Source organism: Pinus tabuliformis, chromosome 2_2 (assembly GCF_031772625.1).
Source record: "Pinus tabuliformis cultivar Carrire ecotype Pingquan chromosome 2_2, CPIR1, whole genome shotgun sequence".
Lineage (NCBI taxonomy): Eukaryota > Viridiplantae > Streptophyta > Pinopsida > Pinales > Pinaceae > Pinus > Pinus tabuliformis.
In genome coordinates, this window is record NC_142300.1 from 633,420,941 (window position 1) to 633,433,474 (window position 12,534).

The 12,534-nt window shown below is 35.6% G+C and overlaps 1 protein-coding gene across 1 annotated transcript; it reads right to left on the reverse strand.

Annotated features, from left to right (window-relative positions):
• Window positions 1–10,681: 10,681 nt before the first annotated feature.
• On the reverse strand, window positions 10,682–12,170 carry LOC149194222 (putative zinc transporter At3g08650). Its single transcript, XM_089405062.1, has 3 exons — window positions 12,017–12,170; window positions 11,812–11,909; window positions 10,682–11,717 (listed from the first exon to the last, which is right to left on the reverse strand). The coding sequence occupies exons 1-3, from the start codon at window positions 12,080–12,082 to the stop codon at window positions 10,907–10,909; spliced, it is 975 nt and encodes a 324-aa protein (XP_089261188.1). The 5' UTR covers window positions 12,083–12,170; the 3' UTR covers window positions 10,682–10,906.
• Window positions 12,171–12,534: the final 364 nt, after the last annotated feature.

The following is a 12,534-nucleotide window of genomic DNA, read 5'->3' on the forward strand; positions in this document are numbered from 1 at the left end:
ATGCACCTCTCTAAGAGCTCATATCATAGTTGAAGCCAGATGTTACCCACCACTTGTGGGTAGTGTATATAGGAGAAAATTTTTTGCCTAGATGGTCTTCTACCGGCAACCAGCAGCCCCTTGCAGCCACCAAATATCTCGATGCACCATAATCTCTGCCACCTAATGCAACCATGCGTTCTCTCGCTCATTTGTTATGATTGTATGTTTGAAGGTGGGCCTCCTGACCCCGAAGGTCTGGTGTTTCATTGGTAAAGTTGAGTATTTTTACTTACTTGTCATGGGCACTTTTGGGCATCGATTTGTGGGGGGATTTGGCGGAAAGAGTGGGAAATGTTTGTACTCTTGTCTCCATTGTCTAATTCTGTAGGTTAGTTGTGTATCCTAGTCTAGTGGGATCTCTTTTACTGGTCATTATCTTTAGGGTTGGCACTACATGTAAATCAAAATTTTGGTTGTGTGGTCCCGCTTCCCGACACCACATACATCAGTCCCTTCCACCCATCTGGATCGACATAGGGTTAGCCTCCCCCTCCCCTTATCCACACCTTGAGTCGAGCCTGAAACGATGCCTCGGAGGTTGATGCAGCTAAAAGGAATAAGAAAAGGCATAATTTGGCCACTCTCAATAGGAAATGTACGACAAAATGCAAAAGATGGTTAGGACATACAAATTTAGCACGTGGGATAAATCGAAAAATGAGATCTACCCCTTTTTCATATCTATCACCCTGGTTCCTATTGGCCCTAAATGAGCCCCCTCCATCATTAAGGAACCCATGATTGTCCCAACCCCTAGGGGGCAATGAACTGCCCCACCTTAAGGGAGTATCCATTGTTATACACTACACATCATGCTCTCATCCCCTAGAGCCCTAAGCAGTTATGAAGAAAAAACAATCAAATGAAAAAGGCTTATGAAGAAGGGTGGAAAAACAAAGTTCGGGGTAAATCATATACCATGATTTTCTCCCTTCTACACTCATATACCCAGGTGTGGGCTTTCCTCATTATAGCTACCCTTGTACCATAACATGTGGTATGGATGATTCCCCGATCCCCACTATGTTCCATTACCATATCATTTGCCACCTGCCACTTGAGGGATGTACCATGGACATGTCACCCCCTTTAAAAGATGAAACCACCTAATAGGATCCTTGATTAACCCCCTTATTGAGCTTGAAGACAATTGTACATGCCAAATCCCACTATGGAAGGTGCATGCCACCATGAAGTTCCCCATTGGTTCCATGACTTGTAATCTCTTTTACTTGATTATTCTAATGACTAGTTGTATTGGATGGAAAGGGGATGCATTGGATCTTATGCATGATTGCAAGTGGGCCTCTATTTGGGGCTTGGCCTCCCTATATGGCATCCTAGCCCTCCAGAGGGCCACAATGGCACTTGTAGGGTGAGCATTGAGAGCAATTGACCTCAACCATTGCAGAGAGCACTTCATGGATCCCCAGCACCACTCATTGATTGCTTGTGTTCCACCTTTTGGACGAGGATGATGCACCTAGTTCACCATGCCCAGTCAAATCCACACATGCACCACACACTTGGCAAAGGATTTGGGTCCAGACGAGGGCTTATGTCATCCTCCCAACCCTTACATATGGTTTGCAGGCACTTTCGATCCACTTGGAGACCCATGAGGATATTTGTATGCCCCTCACACCCACTTAGGGGCACCACAAGTATTTTCTTAGATAACAAGGGGCTAACACCTTGTCCATTATGTCACATGCCACTTGAGGGATGTACCATGGACATATCACCCCCTTTAAAAGATAAAACCACGTAATATGATTCTTGATTATCCCCCTTATTGAGCTTGGAGGCACTTGTACATGCCAAAGCTCACTATGGAAGGGCATACCACCATGAAGTGCCCCATTGGTTCCATGACGTGTAAGCTCTTTTACTTGATTATTCTAATGATTGGTTGTATTGGGGGGCAAGGGGAAGCATTGGATCTTATGTAAGATTGCAGGTGGGTCTCCATTTAGGGCTTGGTCTCCCTATACAGGGTCTTAGCCCTCCAGAGGGCCACATTAGCACTTGTAGGGTAAGCCTTGACAGTCATGGGCCTCCACCATAGAAAAGAGAACTTCATGGATCCCCAACACCGCTCATTGATTGCTCGTGTTCCACCTTTTGGACGAGGATGATGCACCTGGTTCACCATGCCCATCCGACTCAACACATGCACCACACACTTGGAAGATGACGCGGGGTCCAGCTAAGGGCTTATGTCATCTTCCCAACCCTTACAAATGGTTTACAGACACTTTCAATCCACTTGGAGACCCGTGAAGATGTCCTTAAGCCTTTCACACCCACTTGGGGGCACCACAAGGATTTTCTTGGATAACAAGGGGCCAACACCTTGTCCATTATGTTTGAGGTCCATTCTCACATCATGGCATACTCAAGACTTCATTTAGGCCTCCTCAAAGGCCCAATGACTCATTTTATTGATCATTCGACCCTCTTGAGAGGATTATCTTTATTTTATTGAGCTATCTTGGTGAGCTTGTCATGAAAGGATGTTATTATGCACATTATTGTATTATTTGGGGCTCAGTTAGGCCAAATTAGGAAAATCAAACTCCTTAGAGATTGTATAAATAGAAGTTAGGTGATTCATTTTGATCATCATCACTTGGATTGGGATTTAGTAGCTCTTTTGAACTTCGCATTCCCTTTTGGAGGATGAATTTGGATATTATGGATGAATTTTGATGTTTGAATCTACTTCTCTTATCTTGGAGCTTCATTATTGGCATAATATGATGATTGGACATACTCTTTTGTTCATGTAAGTAACCATTTTTCATGCTTATTCTTGTCATCTACTTTGTCACATGAATGTTGTTGATATTTTCACTATACAAGTCTAAAATTTACTGCTTTCTTGTATGAAATTGTGGAAAAAATTTTATTTTATAGTGTTGCATCATTGCATGGGCCATGTATGAATGGGTGAATATTCATAGAGGTTATTTTTTCAAATATATACCTTGATAAGTCATCATTTACTACATATCGAAGTGTAAAGATCTGAAGTAGCTGCTTCTATGCCCTAATGCCATGTGAATTTGCTTCTTGACCTCCTTGTTTGGGTGAAACTCTTCCAAACCATAAATTTTCCTAACTCCATCTTCCCCAAGGATAAGGCATTGGTCCTTCCATAGGTGATCACTTTAAAAAGTTGATTTCTCTCACCTCTCCTCTACTTTCTAGGCATAACCTCCATAGATCATCTATGGCATCAATTAAATCACGTTCTAGCCATCAAAGACTTTTATCTCTTTCTCGTGACTGTGATAGGGTTTTCTCTAGAGGCCCTCCAAATTTCACTAAATTCCAATGGTGGGATCTCTAAATATTGCAAGCCCTAGCCCAAGGATTGTCTCTTGCCCTAGGTTTTCCTTAGATATTAACCTCATTAGGAGCATTACACTTTATTCCAAGAAGATGTGCCCATTGATCCTCTTCTCAACCACAATTAGGTCAAACCTCTCCTTGAGTGATCAATTCCTCTTCCTTGACCTAATTCTGGGTCCACTTAGTCTCGTGTGGTCCCACAACCTAACAACTCAAATTTCGCAAATATCATACAAAGGTCAATTTAGCCATAAGGATTTATAGACCTAGGAATCATCATTACAGAATATATTCCCAAACCCTAGCCTCAAGAATCCTTTAGGCCCTTCCTAAAGAGCCTAACACCTTGCTTCCCGAGCAAGAAAGTCCTACAATTGAGTCTCTCTTGTGAATAGACCTAAAGAATTACTTCTTATCCCCTTATTGACCTATTCATATAGTGATTTCCCTTTATATCGAGTCTCTTCCCATCGATGAAAGTTCATAAATAGCAGGGAGCCTTAGTTGAGGTGACATTGGGTTATTGCTCCATTGTTGCCCTTGCCCTAGTAGTTTCTCTATAAGATCCCCTCCTAGGATCCCTACTAGTTTGATCGATAACAGAGCTCATAAGTATACATAAGTTATGTAACATTTTTACTTCGTTAAATTACATATAAAAAATAATAATTAATTATTAAAATAAAATTGAGATAAAATAAAATTCACTAGAGGTTTTTGAAATCTAGGTTTTTGCAACCCATGGTTTTGTCCATGGTATTCTTCTCTAATGGTAAAGTTACATTAAAATTAAAATAAAACTTTAAAAATTTAAAAAAATAATAATAATTAATTAATAATGTTAATAAAATTGAGATAAAATAGTAAATCTGTGGATGGAGCTTTGTGGGATCCAGGTTTTTACAACCCATGGATTTTCCCATGATATTCTTCTCTAATGATCAAATGACAAAAATTAAAATTAAAATAAAATTAAAAAAATAAATTAATAATTAATAATTTTAATAAAATTAAGATAAAATGGTAAATTTATGGATGCAAGTTTTTGGACTTCAGGATTTGGAACCCATGGTATTCATCTGCAATGATCAAATTACATTAAAAATAAATAAAAATAAAAATAAAATAAAATAAATAATAGTTAATAATTAAAATAAAATTAAGATAAAATAATAAAGTTACAAATGGAGGATTTTAGGCTCCAAGTTTTATCAACCCATGGTTTTTCTCGTGGTATTCTTCTCTAATGTAGTCTATTTGAAGGTATTTTTCACAAAGAAAACTACTCAATAAAGGCACACTACACAAAGACTTTATAGGTTTGTGGATGCATGTCTTACAAGTAAAACTTGGGAAAATCAATCTTTCTCACTTTGTTACATAGCCTTCAAAGACCATATTGCTCTAGGTTGTTTTCTATGTTATTCATTTTATTTTATATGTTTGAAATTTTACTATGAAAAAAAAATATGATACATGCAATCCTACATTTTGTTTATATTTTTTTCCACATTAAAATTTATTGGAGTTGCTCAGTTTACACTATTTCAACCATTAGTTTTAACCTCATGAAAATTCACTGGAATATATCTCTCAGATATTCATAACATCTTAATTTGGATACAGTTCTTATTGAGTTTATTTAGGAGATCGAATGATAGTATCAATATCAATATAAAATTAAACGAAGGATAGTTAATATCCTCGACTCCTACAAAACAAGAGGTATATATTCTTATTAGGTTTTACTGTGCAACAACAAAGCTTCAAGTAGATTGTCTTAACTACCTAGCTTATATATATACATCAAACCGACTTAGATCCATCTTAACTACGGAAATATTAAGCATTGAGTGGAATCAAATCTCTCGACGTGTAAATATTTCCTCAAGTTTCGCACTCAAAAAAAAAGATTTACACCGCTAGAGATTTTATCCCTCTCAGTGCTTAATAGATTCTAAGTTAAGATGGATCTAAAGTGGTCAATATATGAAGTCATGAACATGGTGGTAGAAATTCAAAAAATGCTATGTTTTTATGGAAATTAATGAAAAGGTAACTAATATCCTAGTAATTTTGGAATTGGATTAAATCCCACTTTGCATCCCAATTTCTTGCAAAATATTTGTCAAAATAAGATAATTTATCACCTAACAAGTTTGAGCGGAATTATACTTATGAAGTGGAGAAGAAGACAATATCACTCTTTTTTATCCCAATTCATTACTTTTAACTTTCATTTTTTTAATTTTATCCACACCTCTTCTACAAATTTTCCAAAATAACAAAAGCATTCTCTTAAAAAAAATTGTTAATCTTCTTCTCATTCAAAACTCATCTCCAATTTATTACTCTTGTATCCTTCATTTTCTCATTATATCTAGACTCCTACAAATTTTCCATAATCCAAAGTAACAAAATCTCCTTTTATTAAAATTCCCCATTGTTAATATTCTCATTGCTCAAAACTCATCTCCCCTAAAATCCTTTTGCTATCCTTTTAGCTTTTCTCTCAATAAAAGTCCCTTAATTTTAAGCTTAAAAAAAATAAAAAAATCAATTTAATACTTAATAAATTATATTTTAATATTTTAAATCATTAAAGTTAACGGGTGCTTAGCTCGAGTGGTAGGGATGTTGGTTTGTTGTCCCATCCACCAGGGTTCAAGTCCCCAGAGACATGGTCTATCATAGTAAGGCTGGAAAGATAGGTGTCTCGTTGGAGTATGGGATCCCAATGCCATTTCCAATGGTCTGGTTTGTTGTCCCATCCACCAGGGTTCAAGTCCCCAGAGACATGGTCTATCATAGTAAGGCTGGAAAGATAGGTGTCTCGTTGGAGTATGGGATCCCAATGCCATTTCCAATGGTCTCCATAGGTCTCGGCCCTAAGCTGAACTATGAGTTCTTGATATATGTGACTTGAGGGTTGTTACATATATCTAAAGAGGTTGCTAATTCTCTATCAAAAAATTTCATTGAAAAAAATATTTTCAAGTCATTGACAAAACATCATTACCATTTTGAATCCAAATAAAGATCACCTAAAATCTATCAATTAAACAAACAACAAAAAAACTACATAAAACTTATGAATTCCCTAATTTTAAACTCAAAATCTTGAAATAATAAATTTAATATTTTATAAATCATATTTATCCTTCCATCATTATTATGTAATTAGAAAATAAATTATATAAAATGATAAATCATGTTTTGTCAGTTATTATATTCAAAAATATTAATAAAATCATCATTGTAAATATATTTCTTGAAACAATATTAACAAGATTAGAAAATAAATTATATAAAATGATAAATCAGGTTTTGTGCGTTATTATATTCAAAAATATTAATAAAATCATCATTGTAAATATATTTCTTAAAACAAGATTTACAATAAATGATTATATGATTATGATTAACAAAATCATCATTATCATGAAGTATTTCTTAAACTATCACTGGAGTTATTGTTTTTTAACCAAATGCGAGTTATTGTTTTTTACCCAAATGTTTTTGTTTTGTTTTTACTTTTGAAAAGTGCGAGTTATTGTTTTTTACCAAATGTTTTTGTTTTGTTTTTACTTTCGAAAAGAATTATATCTCAAAATTGAGATCAAAATTATAAAGCAACCAATATTAAATTGATCACTCATAAAATCGGGCCAAGATAAAAACATACATAGTGCTTTCTAATAAAAATCTATATGTTTTTTTACCCAAATGTTTTTGTTTCGTTTTTATTTTTGAAAAGAATTATATCTCAAAATTGAGATCAAAATCATAAAGCACCCAATATTAAATTGATCACTCATAAAGTCGGGCCAAGATAAAAGCATACATAGTACTTTCTAATAAAAATCTATACATTTGCACTGAATGAACAGTCGTTCTTCTGCCAATAATTTTTCATCCTTTTAATCCTTCAGCTTTAATGCTATAATGCATTACAATGATAATAACTATTACAAATAATAAAGTTCGTTCTTCTGCCAATAATTTTTCATCCTTTTAATCCTTCAGCTTTAATGCTATAATGCATTACAATGATGAATAACTATTACAAATAATAAAGTTTTACAATCAGTGAATTTTATAAATCATTATTTTCATTATATTCTTTTTTATTCTTTGTCATTTTTAACATATTCTTTTTTATTCTTCTTATTTCCATTTCATCCTCTCAATTATATTTTTATCTCCTTGTCTTACTTTTTCATGTTTTTTTCCTCTCCCATCCTCATTAAACATTTTTCCTTTAATTACAAAATGTTTTTAAAATTTTATTATTATTTATAATTTCATTTTTAACATTTGATTAATTACTGATTATTTATAATTTCATTTTTTCCTTGAATTAATTACTATTATTTTTTTTGAATTCTCACTTTTCTGCAGAAAAAAAACAAAATTTTAAATATTTTTTTATTATTTTAATATTATTTATTCCAAAAAAAGTTTTCCCATTATTTTATTATTCATTTCTGAGTTATTTAAGAATAAAATAATTTTATTTCTGAATTGTTTAAGAAATATCAGAGTTATTTAAGAAATATCAACTTAAAAGATGTAAATATAAAATATTCCTACATAATTCAAACCAAAAAGCTATGATAATAATTTGAATAACGCATAAAAACTCTTCTACCCCGTCAGCACTGCCTTCGTTGCTCTTAAACGAAAACACTACCTAAATCGGTCAATGAAACCTCATCAATGTCTCCCTAATTGTCATCACTTGAATTCTCTTATAGCCTAACGCTCTGCCAAGGTGGTAGAAGCTGAGTCGTACAGAAACAAGGGCAATAGCTACGGGATCCAGAGTCAAACCTGAGTAGCATGCATGGAGACATATTATTGGATCAATCAATTTTGAATGATGGCATTAATTTTAGTACATATGAAGCTTCGGGAAAAATCTTGGCCAGTGTGTATTGTTTTCATGTCAATAATGAGAGGGACATGAAGATCAAGTGCTTATTACATAAAACATGAAATGCTCCCCCACAACTTAATCTGGTTTTGTGTTGATATTTAAAATAATTACATTTTCCTACCATGCAGAACATTCACTAACTATAGCCAATTCAGATTTAACCGACACATTACACAATCCCAAAACAATCATTACAAGAAAATGACCATTCCACTGTTCCCTTCATTGCAATTCCTTTTGTTAATATTTTGGGAAACCTAACCTTCATCTGCTGGGGCAACTGAAGCACCATGTTTTTGTCGAAGTCAAGCACCGTGTTTTTGTCAAAGTCATTAGACTCAACTATAAGTATGCCTTTTCTCTACGAGCCAAATATCAACAAACATTGCATACCCATTCTTTGGTCGTTTGATCTACCCACCAAATATCAGTGCCTCACATTGCATTTCCATACTTCTGTACTACGTAGAACATAGCTATAGCCAATTGAGGTTCAACCTAAATGTTACACAATGCCAAGTCATTCTTTAGAAGAGAATGACCATTCCCATGTATCCTTCATTGCAGTTCCTTTTGTTAACATTTTAGGACTCCCAAAACTTTATCTGCTGGGGCAACTGAAGAACCGCACCATGTTTTTTTCAAAGTCGCCAGACTCAATTCAGAGTAAGCCTTTCCTCTACAAACCAAATATCAACAAACACTGCCTACCCATTCCTTGCTCCGTTGGTCCACCCAATAAATATCATTCCCTCACATATATTGCATTTCCATATCTATTACTATGCAGAACACTATTTTAAATATAGGCAATTGAAATTCAACCAAAGTGCTACATAATCCCAAGTCATTCTTTAGAAGAGAATGACCATTCCCATGTATCCTTCATCGCAGTTCTTTGTTAATACTTCTGTCAAACTCCATCTGTTGGGGCAACTGAAGCACCATGCTTTTGTCAAAGTAATCAAACTCAACTCAAAGTCTTGGTGAGACTGAATGATAAGAGTTGACTAGGACCCTCCAAGAGGTCCCAGACAGGAATAAAACAAAAGAGAAATGAAAATGCACTAAAATTGCGGGGGAAAAAAGTTAATTTATATTGATATGAACAATCATAACGTCCACATAATAATTTTTTTTATTATACCTCGTTTCAAATTGCATAGATAATAGAACATACTTAAAAAACCAACTCTGGACAGTTGACAGGTCCATCAATTGTCTGCTGTGAAATCGGGTCAGAAAATCGAGCAAGATGGGTGTTATTTTTGTATCTTGTGTAGAGATGACTGAGTCACACTCACAGTCAGACTCGTTGAGTCAATCTGACTCATATTTGACTTGAGAGTCCACGTTATCATTCATGAGGATGGCTCGGGCCAAGTCAAACTCAAAATGGAGCTGACCACTTTCTTATTTCATGAAGCAGAGTCAAACTCAGGAGTCTACTCAGATTCGCAGGAGTCTTGTAACACTGGTTTTGGTGTCCATTTCAACATATAATACTATTGGACCATTACAAATGTTCACCTCTATAATCATTACAACATGTTTTTTAAATGTTTGGCCATCCAGTACACATTCTTTCATGTTGATTCAATCTCCATCTTATCGTAATTTTGGAAGGTTTGGATAGCTGGTCAAACCATCCTTTCATGATAGCTCTATTACCATAAATGCTCTCTCCATATACTTTTGGACCAAGGCTTGACTTTCAACGCAAGCAAGATGTTTCTTCAGCCTTACATTACTTATTCTAAGCCAGTCTTCAGTTGTTCATTCCCATCAACTATAAATAAGTGCTATCCACAGCCCTAAATTTTACCACCTCTGGCATGGAACAAACATCTTATTGCAACTTTATTCTTGTGGTCAATGTTGCTTCATAATCTCTTAATAATGGAAAGAGGGGATCTTTATTGCTACCAGATTTTATAATCACTCCATCCTAAGGTCCAGTTGCACGTATTTTTACAGGCTGAGGTTCTCTAATTACTCCATTATAAGGGTATTCCTTTAAAAATTGTATACATCTCACTCAAGTTCTCTGGGAACAAATCAGCATATTCCTTGAGCAAAGTTGCAACCTCAGATACTGTCTCATCATCCCAGTAGTCTCTGATGGACATAAATTGAGGTTGGTTTTCAGTACCAATGTTGAACTATTTTTGGGATGAGGTTCTAATTACTTCATTATAGGCGACCTTATTTTATACCTCTCAGTATCAATCTTGTTTGGTTGGGGTTATCATACTGACCCATTTAATTTTAAATCCCTTCCCACAAATGGAGATGTCCCAATTGAAGAGACTGTCATGTCATATACATGTGAGAACCCAGAAGTGAAAATAATAATAAAGGTATGGACTCTGCTACAGTTTTCATAAATGTACAAAACTTGGTGCAACATGAATATAGTTTGAAACAAAAAATCGTTTGTCGAAAACAACATTTTCTTTCAGTGACATAAACAAGGTTATTCCATGGCGCTGCAAGATTGGCAATAACTGAGTGATAAAAGAGGGTGTATTGAATCTATAAAAACTCTGGCTTTCCAGCATAAATTTCTTATGTTACAGCTTCAGGGGCAGAATTGCAATAAGGAGTATGCAAGCAAACTAATCTTGTACTTGTGAGGCATACGAATGCAAAGGCCAGACCTATCACCAATCCATACGAAGTATGTTTAGAATTTAACTTGAAAAAGCGACGGATAAGACTGCCTCCAAATGCAGGAAGCAAAGCACCACAGGCAAAAACCATCCACGTGTCAAGCCCAGTGTAATCAATTTCTGCCACAATAGCCCCAATAGCAGCAAGTGGACCAGCAAACCCCGTAAAGGCTGCAGCAAATAGAGCACTACGCCAGCTATCTGTTGCACCATATATACAGCTTGCCACAGCAGCACCTCTTGGAAGTCCATGGAGAGAGACAGGTAGCATCATATGTCTACCCAGCCCATAAGCTTTAGGTGCAGCAACACCCAAAGCAAGCCCTTCTGCAAATGCATGTAATGCCACTGCTCCACAAGCTAAAAAAGCCTTCAATGTAAGAGGACTTATAGTGTTTGACCTCATAATGTCATTTCCAGCAGCTCGGCCTTGGAACACATTCAGACTTGCCATACGGCTTATCACATGAAAGAAAAAAGCACCTCCCACAAGCAGGCTTATATCATAGAATAAGCCCATTTTACCTCCCACCCATAACTGCAATGGTCTCCACGCAGCTAAAATAATAGCTATACCTGAAGCCATTCCTGTAAGGAATGAATGTTGCATCTTGACCGAGCTTGCAAATGTTACAAGAATAAGACCTCCAATGAAAGGTCCAAGGCCAAAAAGAAGTGAAACCAGGAAGCCTGATGTATTCTTCCAACTGTATGACATTGACATAAAAAAAATTAAAGACCGCAAATATTTTAAGAGAATTAATACCAATATGAAGGAATAAGGCAACAAACAATATCTACCTTTGTCCATGTTCAAAAGTTTCAAGGACTGCGCTAAGTGTCTCCATAAATGCTACAGCCAGTGTAGCAGCTGTGGCAACTTGAGATGGAGATGCTTCCTGATCCAAGTAAGCATATAGATGCAGTTACGAATTCATGTATGACTGGTGAACAGGTGAGATAAATCTACAAACATTGATATTGGAGAACATGAACAGTGAACTACCTTAAAACTATCAGGCACAACTTCTGCAATTACCATCCATATCATACAGCCAGCTGCAAAACCCATGCAGAATGGCAAGAATTTGTGGAAGGCTTCAGCGCATATGAATGCTGGAACAGCCACCAGAGGCTGCAACCACAAGCAATTATAGAAACTAAACCATAATCCTTTGAAGAGTTGCTCTGTGAATTAAATAAGGTGAAGAAAAGAAAATATAAAAATGCCAATAACAGAAGGCAATCAAAGTGATTAATGACAATATGATGAGTGCATGAATATACCCATCACCACAGACTCAAAAGACATTTGCTTCAACTTTGCCACACCAAACCTAGAGCGCTTATCACTGCTCAACAGGAAGGTTGATGGAATAAGTTCTGTTTGGACACTAAACACATACAGCCTTCGTCTATAAATCTTTTTGCTAATGATTAGGCGGTAAAATGCCATGATCCTAGAAAGCTGTTTTAGCGTCTTAAATAACATTTATGTCAGCACATATTAGCTTCAAGATCTCT